Source organism: Rosa chinensis, chromosome 5, assembly GCF_002994745.2.
Source record: "Rosa chinensis cultivar Old Blush chromosome 5, RchiOBHm-V2, whole genome shotgun sequence".
Lineage (NCBI taxonomy): Eukaryota > Viridiplantae > Streptophyta > Magnoliopsida > Rosales > Rosaceae > Rosa > Rosa chinensis.
Genome location: NC_037092.1, coordinates 69,666,407 through 69,685,643, shown reverse-complemented (window position 1 = coordinate 69,685,643; position 19,237 = coordinate 69,666,407). Strand labels below are relative to the sequence as shown.

The following is a 19,237-nucleotide window of genomic DNA, read 5'->3' as shown; positions in this document are numbered from 1 at the left end:
GGCAATTTACCTGGCTGAGTTTCTTGACAAGACAAAACACCCATATGAGTACTACTACTTCAATTATTGTAATCCCAAAGAGATTGTAAAGTGTAAACAGTGGAGAAAATCTAGGGGAGGTTCTTCTTGGTGATCACATTGAAAATTCTGTATATGCTTTCAAAAAAAGTACCGCTCCTTTCGTGTTTTTTAAGTTCAAATCCAGGCTTTTTCAACCCCTCAGCTCTATATCGCCTTGGTAAATTGATAGTTCTCTCTCTTATTTGTCCTTCTTTGCAAAATGGATTTCAATCTATTAGACCCTTGTGTTGATGTCGAGTGAACATGAAATTTTCTTTGAGAGAGGCTTTGAGTAGCAATTCTGATCATGGAATGAACTAATCAAATCGAATCAATCGCAAATACCATCATAGTTCTCTACCATAGTTCTCTCTCATCTGCCAAGAAGCTTTCTACCGAAACACAAAAAAAATCGCTGCCAATTCTTGTGGCTGCACAGAGCGTTGTAGATGGTGAAGTTTGTGAAGAGAAGCAAGAGGAATCAAAGTAGCTTGAAGGAGTTTTAGAGAAAAGATGAGAGAGAGAGAGAGAGACAGAAGGGGAGAGAGAGACTATACTTTTTTAGCCGCAGGGATTGAAAAAACTTGGGGGAGTCAATATGAACCATTAGATGTATGTATATACACGTGTCAGTTCATGGTAGAAAGCTTAGGAAGCTCAGCTTGATAAGAAGGTTAGGAGAGGATCCTCTCCCTGGTAGGATTTCCCCTCCATCTTCTCTCTCTCTCACTCTGAGACTCTGACTGTGAGAGATTTTGGTGAAAAGATTGAAATAAAGAAAGAGGGTTTTGGCGTTTGGGTATCTTGCATATATACGCGAAGTGTTAAAATGACGCTGTGCAATTCATCGAAATGGAGGGAGTCGAAAATTGAATTTTGGCTAAGTGCGGGAATTCAATTAGGGCAGCAACATTCAACAACTTAAGACAACAAAAACACACAAAGTCATGGTCTGAAGGAGAGTTGGACAACAGACATAGAAAAACTATAGTCTGAATATATAGTCAGACAACATCAAATGCTAACATTATATGAATAATAATCACATAACAGACAAAAAAAAAACTATTGTTTGAAGATACAGTCAAACAACATCAAATACTAACATTATCTAAATAATAATCACACAACAGACATAGAAAAACTATTGTCTGAATTAAATTACTCATACAACATCAAAATGCCACCATTGTCTGAACTATAGTTGCACAATAGAGAAGAAATAACTATTGTGTGATTAAAAACAATCAGACAACATATTTTCTCAACTATTGTGTTAATCAACCTTGAACAACATAAATGAAATAACTGTTGTCTGAATTGATTGATTCAGACAACATCAGAAAAACAATCATTGTCTGATTTATAATTACACAACAGCAATGCAACAACTGTTGTCTGATTCGAAAATTCAGACGACATAATAATTTTTGTTGTCGTCCCAAAGTATCAGACGACAGTTAAAAATTATGCAGTTGTCTGAAGTATGTTGTCTGATGCGGTTTTTGTTGTAGTGCTCATTGGTCTTAGAACTCTTACTTTCACTGTCATCACCACCCATTGCAATAATACAATAGAAAAATATACAAATCCCAAAGTACGCAGCGGAAATACGAATAACAGATGACTCCAAAAAATAATAGTAACAGATTTTTATTTTTATTATTTATTTATATATATATTTTTTATAACCTATGGAGTTGACTGGTCTGAACGGGTTGACCGAGTAAGGCTAACTGAAGTTGACCGAGTTGAGGCGAGTTAATCGAGTTGAGGCTAGTTGACTGGGAGATCGAGTTTAGGCAAGTTAACCGAGTTGAGGTCTGGTCGATCTGTGGGAGGCGACGAAGTGCAGAATCTGGTCGATCTTTGGAGAGCGATGAGGAGCGACGGCGGTCTAGGATCAACGACGAGGAGCAACGTCGGTCTAGGCATGGCAGCAAAGTGACGCATACGGCGGCGACACCGAGAATCAATCGATACACGATCTGGTGTGATATGAACGGGTCTCGGGGCACGGTCGAGCACTGTAGCTGGCTGGACAGGCTGATCTTTAGCGCTGGAGGAAGACGAAGGCAGTCTGGGGAGACGAGGCCGGTCTGAATGACGTCCAAGAAGAAGATGCACTGATCGTTCTTGGACGGACGGTGATGCTAGGAAGATAACGACAGAATCCCAATAACGCCGTTAAGAGATTCAATAACCCTAACAATGGGGTTTTTGAATTAATTCCTCAAATTAAAGAATTAGAAAATAAGAGACAAACTCCTCTCGGATCTTTGCTCTGATACCAAGTCAAAGATAACAAGATTGAGAGAATGAATTGTTTGATATATAATTACACCAATTCTGTGGTGTACATAAACAGATTACAATTGTACTACAATGTACTATAACTATTGTGTACTTCTGTACTATACAACATATACAAGGTAAGTAGTTACAACAATATATTCCCTTGTAGTCTATTCCTAATAGGGAACGATGACTCACACTAACAAGTTGTTCTTGAAGGTCGATCAATCAGGTCCATGTCAGTTCATCTTCTACTGTTTGAATCCTTCATAAAGATAAGAACAAAAACGTCAAAATCTGTTGTCTCGAGTGTGGATTTCTGATAAAGTTAGGTATTTATACCAAGCACCTTAAAATCCTACAGAATCAACCATCTAATAAAATCTTTTAAAATCATTCAGCTGTTGAATACCATTAGAATTATGAGGACTTTTCGAAATCTTAATTGAATACCTTAAGATTTTAAAAGACTTTTTCAAATCTTGATTGAATACCACAAGATTTTAAAGGATTTTTAAAATACAAAACAATCCAATAGATTCTTAATTGAATACACCCCCCTTAGTGTTTTAATCTTTATTATAGTTTTCATGGTAGCAAACTCTGAGGGAAAACTATGAAGAACTGAGACTATTATATCTTCATCAGCCATATACACTCCTACAGTAGCAATCTGATCAAAATTGACTTGAATTTAAGTAAGTACTTCTCAATACAGTCTGAGCATTTTAGGATGTTGTATAATGAGGACTTGAGATTCATTATGTTATGGGTTAAATACTGTTTAGTCCTTGAACTTTTACCCGAAAAATACTTCAGTCCATGTCCTTCTAATTTCACATGTTTAATCTTTGTACTCTCAAGTTTAAACCCAATAGGTCCATTCCGTCAGTCTTCATTGAAAAATTATGTTAGTTCCTGACGTGGCAGTTTCTTCAGCATCAAAATGTCTATTATATCCTCTCTTTATTTTTATTTTTTATGATTTTTTTTTTTTTGGTATCTCTTTATCTCTTCTTCTTCTTCATACTCAAATCCAGCGTCTCTACCAACTTTCAGAAACTACAGTATCAAACAGCACAATCCCAACACTACATTGAAAGAATACCACATACCCAGATGAACCAAATGCAAAAGCAACCAATAACCAAACAGAATCCACCCACCTAAATAAGGAAACTTCAAAACCCCACATGCCCAAATTATAACACAATCACAGAAAACCAATGCAAAGAAGCAAAATTTACAAAGAACCCACTATTGAGGAGCGTAGACATGGACATGGGTATTCTTCTTCATCCATTTCTTGCTTATGGGTTTCTAGGTTCGAAGCACACAGATCTTAGACCTCTAAGATCTAGTTTTTGCTGTAATCTGATCACAACCATCCAATCTATCCATAAAACAATGGCTGCGAATTTGTTGGAGAAAACGAGACTTCAGCTCCGATTGAGCTTAGCTCCCGGACCTCGAGACATCGGAGATTGGATCTTTTCTTGATTAAGTGTATTGTATTTTCGCCGATCACATGGTGGTGCAGCAGACGGTGGATAGCAGTTGGAAGCAGCAGAAGATCGATCTATTGCACTCAACATCAGCGACACCAACATGACCTATCAGTGACGCCAACATCAGCGACTAGATCGTGAACCATCTTTTGACTCCAACATCAACGACCCATACATCTGACATCAGCAACCCATAAACATCGGCGACCCAGACAACCAACACCACATTCACAATTCACTCGCCGTGCTTAAGCTTTGAAATCCTAGATTAAATTCTCAATCTTTCTCAGTCTCAAAGGACAACGATTGAAGCTTTGGGTAATTTTGGTTGCACAGCTGAGAGAGGGAGAGAGAGAGAGAGGGAGGGAGAGAGAGAGAGAGAGAGAGAGAGAGAGAGAGAGAGAGAGAGAGAGAGAGAGAGAGAGAGAGAGAGAGAGAGAGAGAGAGAGAGAGAGAGAGAGAGAGAGAGAGAGAGAGAGAGGGAGAGGAGTGGAGTAGATGCGTTTTGAAGAAGAAGAAGAGGGAAAAGCTTAGGGTTCGGCAAAGATCGGGAAGAAGAGATACCAATTTCCTCGATCAACAAAAAAAAAAGAAAAAAAAAAGAGATAAACAGGAAAAGAAAAATTAAATTAAATTAATTTTTTTAAAGAGAGAGGGTATAATAGATATTTTGACGCTGAAGAAACTGCCACGTCAGCAACTAACGGAATTTTTAAATGAAGACTGACGAAATGGACCTATTGGGTCTAAAATTAAAAGGATAAAATTCAGTTTACTCCCGTGAACTTTGGGGCTAAAATCAGATTGGTCCCTCTTTCTGAAAATCGATTTTGTTGGTCCTTATACTCTCAAATGACATCACCCGAGTCCAAAATTTGAAATTGGGTCCAAAAGTGACGTCAGCTGCTGACTTGGAGCAGACAAGGAGGCCAGCATTTTAGTTTATCAACCCTCATGGAGGGCAGAATGGACAATTTGGTATATTTTGCCTCCAAAATTTAAACTAAAACCTAATTAACTTATAAATATGGTTGTTTAAGAGAAGATGGCACATAAACCTTGCATCAAAATTGGAACCTGACCTCCAAAATTCTCCAGAAAATTTACAATTAAGCAAACATACCATAAACCCTAATACCATAAAACGAAGGAAGAAATTTTTGCAAAACCATAAATTTTGCATTGAAGCTTGTCCATATCAGCAATAAATAGCAGCTAAATAGATGCGTAAAATGTGTTTACATCCAAATCAACCAAAAGTAACAGTTTGGATGAACTTGCACAAAATTATAGGGCTAATCATCTATGCAAAAGATTAACCTATCTAGCAACCATGAGACACAACTCATGGTTGCACAAAAACTTGCACGATGCATCTCTAAATTCAAACCTTGGCTGCATCCCTAATTTCCAACACTCCTTTCATTATTCCTGATCCTCACTTATGAACTTGATGAACCTTGGGAAGCTTGTGGTGCAGAAGGAGCTTTTCCCCTGCTAGGAGCAGCTGTACCTGCTGCCTTTGCTGCAACCTTCTTTTGATCCCTCTTTTTCTACAACAATGAGAAGCAAGGATATGTTCATAAGCAAATACACCATCAACAGCTTCAAACAATAATCTGAACTTATTTTACCTTTGCATCTTCAGCTCTCTTTGCTGCCTTAGCTCTAAGTTCATTCTTTGTCTTTTGAGGCTGTTTGGTACCTTTTGCCTGCTTCAAATAAGTTGGTTAGTGTAATTATCAATAAACTAATTCATAAACCAACTAATTTGGATACCACATAACAAAAGTTTACCTGAGAGGATGAAGCATCTCCATTGTTTAGCTTTCTCTTCTTGGTACTCTTAGCTGCTCTTAGCTTGGGTGGAAGATGCCTATGACAAGTCTTCACATTGTGACCCAAATTCCCACACATGCTGCACTTCAAAGACTTTTGAACCCTTCCAAGTTTGGGACCATCTGTGTCCTTCTCAAATGCATCCTTGATCCTTTTGGTTTTTGGCCTACCAGGCTGCCTATTGTATTGAGGTGGGAGGATAGGAGTTTCCTCAATAGGGATCCATAGGTCCATCCCATTCACTGGCTTCACTGTATGTGAGTAGAGATGTCCATGTAAGTGGCTTTAAGGTAGCATGCATCCACATAGTCTTCAGGCTTCTGCCTCATGAAGTTTATAGCAGCAATGGCATGCTTGCAAGGTATGCCAGTGAGATCCCACCTCTTACAAGCACATGCTCTTCTTGTCAGATCAACAACATATTTGCTTCCTCCAATGCTTTCCACCTCAATTACTGGTGTGCCAATACCCCTTGGGATGCAGTTTGTTGATGACTTAACCTTGTTCTTCTCCAAAAGCTCTCTTGGCTTGGGGAAAATTGTGTCCACAACTTTGTTCATCTTCTCTCTCCTAAATGCAATCCTTTTCATCAGTTTCATCCTAATATCCAAAAGGCAAGAGATCACAGGCTTGGACCTTGCAGGCCAGATGAAAGCATTGAAACTTTCACACATGTTGTTGAGAAGCACATCACACTTCAGCCAGGTATTGAAGCGAGCTCTACACCAATGCTTAGGTGGCCTTTGAGGATCTACAACACCAAACCAGCACATGACAACATTAAAGCATATCCAGCACATCACATTATTGCATATGTATCAAACCACATCAATTAATAGTAGGAATCCTTAATAGTATATTGACTAAAAGTACATACCAGTTAGCCAATTATAAGCTCCAGGCTCCATTTGGTTCATTAATACCATCTCTTTTTGATAATAAGCGATGGTAGTTGACTTTGCAACTGCCCACAATTGGTCCTTTAACATTTTCCCAGGAAAGAGCTTGTTGAAGTTGGTCCACAGGTGCCTAACACAAAACCTGTGCTCTGCAAGGGGCACCACATAATCACAAACTGGTAACAGACCCTTTTTCTTGTCTGAAATGAATATGTAGCCATTCCCTTCACCAGTAATATCTAGATCCTTCACCAAGAGTCTCATAAACCAGTCCTAACTGTCCTTGCTCTCCTGCTCCACCATAGCATATGCCACAACATAGGTTGTATTGTTTGCATCAAGTCCAACAGCTGCAACTAGTTATCCACCATAGGCACTCTTCAGGTGGCATCCATCAAGTCCCAAAATGGGTCTGCATCCTGCCTTGAACTCCATTTTTAAAGCCCCTAAACATACATACATTCTCTGGAACACAAGAAGCTGCTCTGAGTTGTTGAAATCACATTCCATAGTCTTGAACCCTTGCATACTGCTATAAGTGGTGGCTAGATCCACTCTTCTTAGCTCATGTGCATAGTCTTGAACCCTTGCATACTGCTCCTTCATGGACCTCTCTAGCAGCTCCAAAGCAGCTTTCTTAGTCCTGTAGGCTTGTTGAAATGTCACTTTAGCTCTGATCCCAGCAGCCATGCTCTGTTGAAGTGACTCTGTTGCAAGAAAATACCAAACTGTCATAAAAATTGCACAAGAAACCATCAAACTCATAGAAACAAAACAAAGCAGAAAGTTATACCTGTTGAAATGGTTGGATTGAGCTTGATCATTTCAGCAAACCTTTGAACTAAATAAGGTGTTCTAACACTGGCATTTTCATGCACCCTTGCACATGTGTACTCTCCATTGTAGGTCTTTATCTGAATGGTATTGTCATGCTGCATCTTCGATGCAAACAGCTCAAAATTACAATTCTCTGCCTTACATATACACCTCAATCTGACTTTGTCATTCTTGACAAAAAGTGGCTCCCACCCCTTCTGGATTGCCCTCTCCCTTATTGCCTCCCTTAGAATCTTAGGAGTAGCAAATATCATTCCCTTACAGAACCAAGGGTTTAACATATCCACTTTAGGGTTGAACTCCCTAAACATGTGTCTTTGACCTTCCTCATCATCTAAGTAATGCTCATGTCCTATCAATTCTTCATCTGAATCCATAGCTCCATACAACTCCTCATTGTCTTCATCTGATGCTTGATCACCTCGTTCTTCAGCACTTTGTCTTTCTTGAGTCACTCCTTCTTCAGCTTCAGTAGCTCCCTCCGCTTGCTTAATTCCTCCTTCTCCTTCTGTTAACCAGTCAAATAGGAAGTCGTCATCTACACCATAACCAACATATTCATCATCATCCTTGGCTGGGTTATAGTCATCATCCTCAGACCACTCATTTTCCTCCTCTTCTACTCCTTCATCTTCTTCTTGAACCCGGCCATCATCTTCACTTTCCTTTGCTACATCAGTTTCATTGAACTCCACCTTCTTCTTTCCCTTGTCAGTAGGATTAATAGTGGGAGCTTGAGAAGCCTGAGTTGGAACTACATTTGCCTCAGGTTCACTGATTTTTATTTCAGGCAGACTCTTTTTCCTATTTGCACAAACCTTGAATCTCTTGCCAGGGGATGGCTTTGTTAGTGGCTTAGCCTCCTCTTCCAATTCCACAATCTTCACACTTGACTTTGGCCTTGTAAGAGTGTAACGTCCCGAACCTGAATTCACCGGTTTACTAGTCATTTGGACGGTAAACGACAACTACTTTAACTTTTACTTTCGTTTCCGTACTTTTAGTGGCCCTAAAAGTTGACTTTTTGTTCGGGTCAAAATTTGAGAAAATGTTCTTCATGAAAGTTGTAGGGGACGTTAAACCGAGCGCGTGGATATGTGGTACGTAAAAATCGGAGCTCGTATGCGAAAGTTATAAGCGGAATACTAAAGTTACTGTTCACGGTAAGTAGTATATATTTGAATTTTTACTGTTGGCAGGTAACTTTTGTTTTTTCTCTCTCTCTCCTCCTCCCCCGCGTTTTTCTTCCTCTCCTCGGCTCTCTCTGCAACTCCGGCCATCTCCCTCTTCCGGCCACCTGGGAGCGAACAATCAGCACCGGTCGACTCCTCTACCCCTACCTAACCTCCCCACGGCGGTAACTCACGGCGACTTGGCCGGAAAATGACGCATCGGGTCCTTGAAGTTTCACTGTAGCAGAAGTGGTCAACGTCGATATCTTCCGTTTCCGGCCGTCTCCGGCCACCAAACTGGCGTCGAAGGTTCGGTTTTTGGCAAGGATCATTTTCCCCCTAGCCTCAAGCCACGATTTGCAGCGTGGAGGAAGAATCGAAGGTTTGAAATTCTCGGTACTGTTCTTAAATCTGGGTTTACTGTTTTCTTAATTGTTGACCTAGGTCTAGTGGTTTTCTCGGGTTGTGGTAGTTGAGAAACGTGTTTGGAATGATGAGATGATGGTGCTGCTAAATTTTGGTGGCCATCGGAGGTGGTGGCCGCCGGCGCGTGGGGCCCACGCGCTGCCACTGTTGGTGGCGCGTGGAGGCTTATATGGCAGTGTTTTAATTTCAGTTTTTAGCCCATTAAATTGTATATTGTTGTAGAGCTTGTATGTGAAGTTTGGTGAATTTTGGAGGAGTTTGGAATTGTTTGTGAATTTCCGAAGTTTGGAGTTTTGTGATGGAATTGTGGGAAATCCGGCCGTCGGATTTCCCTCGTTTTCATTGTGGAATATGTAAATTAAGGAAGTAGTGTTGTGGAAGAGATTTGGGTGGAATTTGAGAAGTAATGGAAATAGGGATTTTCGAGTTTCGTTTAGATTCGTATTTATTTTATCGGATTGCCGTTTACGGAAACATAATTGTGTACATGACGACGTACCGAGCTATTGCTCGATGAAGGAACTCGTTTGCGTGGTCGCCCAATAGTACTGTGAGTGGACTTTTGTTTTTAAATAATGATGCATGCATTTATTTCTTAAAATTAATGCTCTAGTTATTAATCATATTACATTTTGAGCAAATGAATTGATTTTCGGAATTTGATTTCGGTTTATCTCGTGGTTTTACTTTCAACATTGAGTTTCAAAGGTTGGTTATGATTTATAATATTATTTGACGAATTACTTATTTCCGAGGTAATTTTCCGGAATTAAGTATATTTCTAATCGCCGATTTAAGTTCCTGGAAGATTTTCGAGATGAGTTTCGATGGAGTTGGATTTCTCATTTATTTATTGACCTTCCGTTTTGGCATTGGGAATGCCTAATTAATGATTTTGGATTTGGTTTGTTTCTTGGAGATTTTGAGAGATTTTTGGAAATGGGATTTACTTATACTATAGATTTTATATTTATATTCAGCTCTTGGAGCTTTTTAAGAGATTTACGAAATAAGAATTCGAGGAAGCAAAACTTTATACTTCTTTATACCCTACTTATTTTAGAACTTGAGATGATCTCGGCGTGCGGGGTCACGTCTTTATACACTTGGATTCTTATTTCGTGAGATATGTGGGGAAACTATGCAGATTTATTGGCTTTCTACGATCTTCTTCCTCACCATACGCGAGTCATGTGAATAGGTCTCCTCCTCACTTACTTTGTGTTTGTGAGTGGCAGTGAGGTAGCTTTCTCCTCCTCACGTGGGTGGTAGTCGAGGTGATATTCTCCTCCTCACACAATCTATGTGTGAATGGAAGTTGAGGTTATTAGTTCTCCTCCTCGCACAATCTATGTGTGAGTGGCAGTTGAGGGTAGGTTGAGCCTGAGGGGCTTCATTCCCGTATGGTGAATCCATTTTCCCCATGTTCTTTTGTTGTTGTTCTTGACTAGCGGGGCTAGTCGGTCTTTTCTTAATTATTGCATGCATCGGGAGTTTTAAAGAAATAAATGTGGGAAAGTATAAAATCTTTTTTGTTTAAGTTGTTTATTTTTGTCCACTCACGCTAACGTTTTTCATCTACTTTCCCCTGGGCCTTTCGGTTTCTAATGCCCAGTTTGCAGGTGTTATTAGTTGAGGTCGTGCGTACGTGGTTCGAGGCATAGATGACGAATAGCTTTCGCACTTCTTTGTTTGGCTCTGATCTATTGTGGGTTACTGTTTTGGGTAGTCCACTTTAGGGGTGCCTCGACCAGTTCTCGGTAGAGTTATCACTAAGGTGGGCCCCGCAGGGCCACTCCGGATTTCGGGGTGAAATCCGGGGCGGGTCCTGTCAAAGAGAATCTGGTAACTCCTCTATCACAACACCAGATGAACCCTTTTGACTCTCTCCTAAATCAAGCACTACATTCTCATACATAAACATGTCCTCTAAGTTATCTTCCAAGTAGTTAGGGTCCCTCTCTAAGTGATCAAGATATAAGATCACCAGCCTGATCTCAGGCACTAAGCAGCACATTCGTATGCAATCTGTGTCACTGTTGAGCTTGGTCATTGTGTCCTCCTCGCTGCCGATAGAGTACCAATAGTCTATTCTAGTTCCAGCGTAATCCCGATGAATTCCACTCACCATAGAATCCACTTCTACCATTGACATTTTGTCTTTATCAACATTGTCATAGTAACTGATTTGGCCACCAATGTACGTTCCTTCGACGTGATTTATGTAGCCACCATGATAAACCTTAACTGTGAAGTAATCGAGTGTACTGCATATGAAAAACGACAGAGTTAGATGCATTTAGCTACATTAAATGCCAAGAAACACAGTTAGGCAGGTTCAAACCACCAAAACAAGCCAAAAATTCATTGTTTATTAGGACCACTAAAGCCTTTAAGGACTACTCACAATAACCTACCATTTCCTATAACCATATTTCAGCTACCCAACAAGAAGCACATGCCCTTGCATATTCAATATAAGTTTCAACCACATCAGAAGGTTCCAAACCCCAACAATTGGAAACCCTAACTCTTAATGCAGACCATAACAGAACCTTCCCAACCCTAAATCTTAACTAAACTAAAAACCCATCATCTGAAGCTTCAAAACCTTAAATCACTAAAGCAATACCCTAAAACCTACATATCAGCAAAACTCTAGATTTCGAAAGCAAACATTTAAAATCCAGTTTCAAACAAATCGAAAATCATTAACATCTTAATCGAACCCAAAAATAAAAACTACCGTAATCGTTTACAAAAACCGACCGTAATCACAATACCAAACTCACCATAATTTGGGATTTCTTCGCCTCCGTTTTCCAAGCGAGGTATCCATTCATCGGCCCCAGCCATAAGTTCGATTAATCTGGGTTTTCTATACGTTAATCTGGGGTTTTGATTCTAAATGTCAATCTGGGTTATAATCTGGGTTTCGATAATTTCACAAGAGAATGAGAATGTGGGGGAATTTTTGGGGGGGGGGGGGGGGAGGAGAGAGAGAGAGAGAGAGCGTTAATTTGTTCAAATGGGTTGCGATTACAGGTCTAGGGATTCGGATTGAGATTATGGATTACAGATTAGGGATTGGGATTGGGATTGGGATTGGGATTAGGGTTGCCTAATCCTAAATGTAATGGAGGGAAAACGGTAACAAGGGTCACTTTGGTCATTTCGACCAAATTGAGTGTACAGCTGCCAAAAGCGGGCCCTCCTTGTCTGCTCCAAGTTAGCAACTTACGTCACCTTTGAACCCAATTTCAATTTTGGAGTCGGGTGATGTCATTTGAGAGTATAAGGACCAACAAGATCGATTTTCAGAAAGAAGAACCAATCTGATTTTAGCCCTAAAGTTCAGGGGAGTAAACTGAATTTTTTCCAAATTAAAAATACGAGGATTAAACATGTGAAATTAGAAGGACAGAGACTGAAGAGTTTTTCGGATAAAAGTTCAAGGACTAAACAGTATTTAACCTTTATGTTATATATTGAACCATCAAAATATTTCTCCTTAAGTCGACACCAAATTTCCTTAGAAATCTTACTTCCAACAATGAAGGAGTGAGCATCACCAAAGTAGCAGCAAGTATAGACATAACGCCAGAATCATTTTGCACCCAATTCATGTACTCTTTTTCTATATTAGATGCAACCCCATTTTACCAAGAAGGCTCAGAGTAAACATAAGATAGACAAGTTGCTGGAGACCCTTGAGCTTTCAAAAGAGTCATGTGGATAAGAGAGCTGGGGTTGTCAGAGACTTTTATGATGCAAGGTCTGGAGTTAATTGGTGCATCCAAGTGTGTTGAGTTGGAGGATAAGTGGAACAAGCTAAATGAATTATGGAGATACAGTTAAGAAAAAACCAACAATATAGAAGGACTTAGCCTTCTCGACTAATGCACAGTTTTAATAGGCATTTTCAAATGATCAACTATGTAGTAGTTTGCAGTTGTCAAATTGACAATAAGTGACCCTTCACTACCCACTACACAACACCACAAGTACCTATTGGTGCAGACTCATCCTCGTAATAGTACGTGGATATTAACACCAACAAGTTTTGAGTTCTTCTTCATCTTTTTCATTTACCTCCAGCTTAGCACGCTTCAATGTACTAATTAATTCCAGACCATGTGTCATAAAAGTCTCCAACAAGCCCAGCTCTTTAAAACCCCAGCTCCCTGATCCACATGACTCATTTGAAACCTCAAGGGACACTAACAACATTTCTATCTTCTGATTACTTTGAGCCTTCTTGGGCTGTTCCACATTCGCAGCTAAATCTTCACCACCTCTCTGCACCTTCTTCAACAACTCGAAAGTCGTCAAGTTATGAGCCTTAGTCAGATTGTACTTCTCCTTCTTCACATTCTTCTCAAACTTCTTCCTCATCTTTCGAATCTTATCTTGCAATTGTTTCTTAGTAACATTCACATTTAGTGATTTCTTGATGAAGTCATGCAATCCATTCATATCTACATAAGGGTCCACCCCTTTTCTCTGTAGTGTACTTATCCATGCCTTTCAAGATATTAATAATCTCTGGATCAACAATTTAATTGACTTTCTCTGATTCCTCTTGATCGTCCGCCTTCTTCTACGACTCTTTAATCAACTCCACTTGCATTGACCCACAAATATTTGGCCCCTAAAGGGTTGTATCAATTAATACAAAGGTAATTCCTAAATATCGAGTATCAACTACTATCTATGCTAAAGTATCAAGCATGAATTACCAAACAAACATGTTTGTTTATTCATGAGCTGTGACCTGTAAAGGTCATGGATTTATAATTCTAACATTATAATGGTTATAGATTCGATTCTGTCAATGATATATAAGGATCAGATGAGCTAATGAGTACGAACTAATTTTTAATCTAGCGACACAAAACTTGCCACGTCAACTTAAAACACTCGGGAGCCGCCTACCCACGCAATCCACTATCTCAAAATAATGAAACCGCCCCCGCATAGACTGACGTGGCCGCTACCCATTGGCCCAAACAACGACTATTATATTTGCCGCGCCTAAATCTTCGGCGACTAGTAAAAATACGGATAATAAAAAATAAAATATCCTTTCGTCCACTGCCATCCCCTCCTCATCTTGTTCTCCTCTGAGTCCATTGAGGGAGTCTGAGACTCGACTCACTCTTCTCTCATGGCGAAGACTCTAATCTCATCCACGCCGTTCATCGGCACATCTCTACCGTCCCTCTCTCGCCGCGTGTCCTACACCCTCCCCTACCACCGCAGTGGAAATGGACTCGTCACCACCAGAATCAAGTTCAGCCTCCACGACGTGCCTCCGATCAATCCCTTCGACTCCGGCGTCGATCTCACCGCGCTTTACAGCCGAGCCGAAGGTCTTCTTTACACCCTCGCAGATGCTGCCGTCGCCGTGGACCCGACTGCCTCCGGCGCCGGCGACGCTGCTGTCGACGCGTCTCAAAAGAGCGGCGGATGGTTCGGTTTCATCTCCGACGCCATGGAATTCGTGCTCAAGGTAGTTCGAATTTCACAGAGTTGTCATTTCAGATATTTTGTTATGATAATTGAAGTTGCTGAAAAATCATAATTGTTTTGAATTGCAATAGATTTTGAAAGATGGACTTTCAGCTGTGCATGTGCCATATGCTTACGGTTTCGCAATTATATTGCTCACAGTTATCGTTAAAGTTGTCACATTGCCTCTCACAAAGCAACAGGTTCGGTGTTTGTTTGTGACAATTTGGCTTAATTTTGCTCAACAAATTGTGCTTTTTTCCTTGTAATATTATTTATATGCAGGTGGAATCCACATTGGCTATGCAAAACCTGCAACCAAAAATCAAAGCCATTCAAGAAAGATATAAAGGAAACCAGGTGAGGAACTGAGGATTAACCTTATTTGAGTATATTTCACCCTTATATTCTATTCATAACTCTTTTTTAATTCTGGTATGCTGACATTAGGAAAGAATACAACTTGAGACATCAAGGCTGTATCGGCAGGCTGGGGTTAATCCATTAGCAGGTAATCGTTTGCATTGATCAGAATTATTTTCATGTTTGTGTATACATTTTGCATTGATCCTTTGTCACTGCTTGTGTCTGGAACACCCTCAGTCATAACTTGTAGGTAGACAGAAGTAACATCTTACATGAATTTGAGGACTTTTTATGTCTGTAATAATAGGTGAAATTAAGGAGTTTGATGTTTTCCAATACTATGTTTCGTTGGTTATCGAATTTAAACTGATTTGCGTGGCGTGTCGCCTTGAGCCAGATTATGATGTTCTAACTTGTTTTTTTTTTTTTAATGCAGGTTGTTTACCAACTCTGGCCACAATACCAGTCTGGATAGGTCTATACCAAGCTCTTTCAAATGTGGCAAATGAGGTAACTTACAGGTCTCATATCAAATTTTCAGTGGCGAGAATGGCTATCATCAGAAACAAGTTCAACACAGCTGATTTTTGCAATTTTTTCTCCTCTTTTTTCCCACTCAAAGGGATTGTTGACAGAAGGTTTCTTTTGGATCCCCTCTTTGGGTGGTCCAACTACAATCGCCGCTCGCCAAAGTGGATCAGGGATTTCTTGGCTGTTTCCATTTGTGGTAAGAAACTTTTATGATTTCATGACTTTGAAAGCTAGCAATTTGTAGGCTGCTAAGTTTAATAGGCCTTTAATGTAGAAGATTCATGCTAGACACCAATCTTGGTACTTTAATTTTTTAACAACTTAAATAGGCCTTTTTGTAGAACATTCGGGCTTACATCTCTTCTTAGGTTTTACCTTCCTAGATAGCTTGATTGTGGAGAAATTTAGTTACTTGCTAAGATCTAATGAACTTAATTAACTTCTAGATTAAACGTGGACTACTTACACATTCTTTCACTAAAGTATCAACCCCGATCACCTTAGTTCATTTGTGCTAATTTCAACATGGTTATTCTTTTTATTGTTTCACTTCGCTAACTTTTTCAGTTTGATCTAATTTATAATTTCATCAAATTGTTATTCAGAAAAGTGGATATCTTAGTAGTCGTATGAGTCTTCTCATTTGATAGGTGCTGTACTATTTTGAATTCATACTTGTGAATCTTTAGATCAATATTATGGTTGGTAAATAAGCCAAATAGGTGGATGAGAAGGCACAAGAGCTGTGAAGGATCTTCACCTTTCTATAGCGATTTAGTTACACCTGCATGAGTTGATTAGTTGTATCATATATTCATATTAATACTAAGGCACTATATTTAAGTTTCTATCACAAATATGTGCATTATAACTGGTTATTACGACGCACATTTTATCGTGCAGGATGGGCATCCACCATTAGGCTGGTCTGACACTGCAGCATACCTAGTTTTACCTGTCCTCCTTGTTGTTTCTCAATTTGTTTCAATGGAGATCATGAAGCCTCCACAGGTAAAGAATTTTGTTTGATATTGGTTTCTCTATTTTCATTTTTCTTCTTTTTCCTTTTTGCTATGAAACAAATATCTGTTTGCAGTGAGTTAGGGACTCAAACATGGGTCCTTTAGATGCAAGCAGATTATTTAAATTATATCAGATAGTTATTTTTCTTTTCATAACCATAACTTTTATTTTGCAGACGGATGATCCAACTCAAAAGAACACACTTCTTGTATTCAAGTTTTTACCCCTCATGATTGGTTACTTCTCCTTGTCCGTTCCATCGGGATTATCAATTTACTGGTTGGTTTCTAATTGACAAAGTTAGTCTTCTTTTTTTGTGCATGTAGTACACTAAACTATTAATTCACAATATACCAGTTGGTTTTGATACGAGTTTCCTAAAGGCTCCCTGTTAAGGAACATAAATCCCTGTTTCTTTCTTTCTTTATAGTCCTTATTTATAATCAGAGATTTTAGGAATTTCTGATTGGCTTTAGATGTAATAATGGTTTATGTTTCTATTTTAAAGCCCATAATACTTATGGTAGAACCTATGATGAATCATTGTCTGCATTCACAATACTTAGTTTCTGCTGCTACTGGTACTTACCCTTGGAGTTACTTTCATGTTTCAATTGTAAATTATATTATATTTTTTTGTGGGTGTGGTTCAAGCACTTTCATGTAACGAAGTATTTTTCTTTGCAAGTTAGTGCAACTTTGACATATATTTATTCAAAATGGTTTGTTGTTGTTGTTTGTAAATCATACAATGTGGCTTTCAGGTTCACAAACAATGTACTTAGCACAGCACAGCAAGTATGGCTACGCAAATTAGGAGGTGCTAAGCCTGTTGTGAATGAGAATGCAAGTGGAATCATTTCAGCAGGTCGTGCAAAGCGATCAGATTCTCAGCCTGCACAACCTGGCAGTAGGTCAGTACAGAATGCATTGTATATTATCATTTTTATATTATTATTTTTAAACAGAGCTTTGTTCCTGACAAAACAAAAATTGATGATAAACAGATTTAAGCAGTTAAGAGAAGACGAGAAAAAGAAAAAGGTGAACAAGGCATTACCGGATGAGGTTCAGACACTGGCTTCTGCATCTGATTCTGAAGACGGTTCAGATGATGAGACCAATGACAAGGTAAAAATTTGTAATTTAGTGTATGTTTTTAGTTTGATGAGTCTGTTCTCCATTTTATTTTGTTATATATGCACGAATATCATCAACCTAAGAAATCCTTCTCATCATGTGTGGGTCGTTTGAAGATAGAACTTTTGTATATGCATTATGTTTTTTATGATCATGTTGAAGACGATATTAGTTGCATGTTTGGGCTCACCTGGCTAGTTGATTGTCCAAACAGTAAATTTTATAGACCCATGGATTGAATATTCCAGACATTCCTTGTTCTTGCTATGTAAACAGTCAATTACAGATGTAGTACCCAATAGCTCCATGCTTCCTCTGAATGGAAACTGGTGACGTAAAAGAAGAGTATAGGACACCCAGAATAAGTCATTCTGACAGTATGGTGAGAGTTTATGGGTTCCACAGACTTCCAGCCAATACTGCAAAGTTTGTACAAGTGGACTTTTAATTATAATCATAGTCAAGAAGTACATATATGCCTTTCCTGTGGGTACGCATCTATGGTAATGTACATGTCTGTCAAGCACTCTCTTATTTTGTACTACATGCATGGTAGCCCACATATTTTGATTCCCCGCTTCATCTGAAAATGGCTTTATTTTTATTTTATTTTATTTTTTTATCATCATAAGAACAGGAGAAAGGAAAACCAGTTTATGTAATGTAAATGGCTATGCAAGCATAGAGTTTGATCAAATTCATTATGCATTAATGTACCAGTTATTAATGTTAATTCTACTGATAGAAAATGACTCATTCTCTGTAGCTTAAAGTATTGAAGACTTGACATATACCTGTAACCAGTACACACAATGAATGTAGCTTAAGAGAATTAGATTTTGGTTTGTTTTCTGTTAGTTGGCAAGTAAACCACAATATGATTTATCTAGGAAACTTTAGAATGTCATGTATGTATGTCTTTTGGCTTTTGGAAAACTGATTCAGACGTTTTATCAGGGTGGGGACGTTATAGAAGAGGCATATGCTTCTACTGCCAGTAAAGATCTTCCAGACTTTCCTCGGCCAAAGAGAAGCAAGCGATCTAAAAGGAAGCGTGCTGTGTAAATTGACTGTATACTGATTAAGTTTGTAGTTCACGGTGAGTCCTGTATATCTCAGCCAAGTGTATTGTCGTTAACATATCTCCAACTCTATGTTGGTTCATTCATTTTGAGATATAATACAAATCATGCTAATTAGTTCTCCTGTTTAGACTCTTCATTCTGCAGGGAACTACAAATGAAATACTAAGTTGGTAATTACTACCATAGTAAATTGAAAACTGATGTAAAATGATATTAAGGTTTTGCTTAATACCATTCTCATTTTTGGAAGAAATGCAAGTTGTAAGATTTTGTGAAAGATAATACCTTGGTTTTAGGTACTAGGTTGTCTAAAGTAATGTGGCTAAGAAATCAGCGCAGCTGGTTTTCGTATATCTGGAAATTTTATTCAGTGGATTTAAAATTGTTTTATTTTCCATTTTCACCCTTCTGCAACTTACTCAAGCCTTCAGGATAACAACTTTTCTTTTGGATGCGTTTCATTTTGCATATTAACATGTGAACCCTTTTCTTGGATTTGTATCTCAACTGCCTTAGAAAGTTAAAAACTTGCTCCAAAACTTGCA

At 38.9% G+C, this 19,237-nt stretch overlaps 1 protein-coding gene across 2 annotated transcripts; it reads left to right on the top strand.

The window, feature by feature from the left end:
- The first annotated feature begins 14,096 nt into the window (after positions 1-14,096).
- On the top strand, positions 14,097-18,866 carry LOC112165944 (inner membrane protein PPF-1, chloroplastic). 2 transcript variants are annotated; one of them, XM_040506528.1, is made up of 11 exons: positions 14,097-14,548; positions 14,640-14,750; positions 14,833-14,907; positions 14,998-15,058; positions 15,350-15,423; positions 15,536-15,640; positions 16,348-16,455; positions 16,643-16,746; positions 17,232-17,381; positions 17,475-17,598; positions 17,884-18,165. In XM_040506528.1, exons 1-11 carry the CDS (start codon positions 14,204-14,206, stop codon positions 17,938-17,940), a joined length of 1,314 nt encoding a protein of 437 aa, XP_040362462.1. In that variant the 5' UTR covers positions 14,097-14,203; the 3' UTR covers positions 17,941-18,165. The 2 variants fall into 2 exon arrangements, with proteins under 2 accessions (XP_040362462.1, XP_024158426.1); XM_024302658.2 differs by lacking the exon at positions 17,884-18,165 and adding an exon at positions 18,565-18,866 and having other exon boundaries at positions 14,099-14,548.
- Positions 18,867-19,237: the final 371 nt, after the last annotated feature.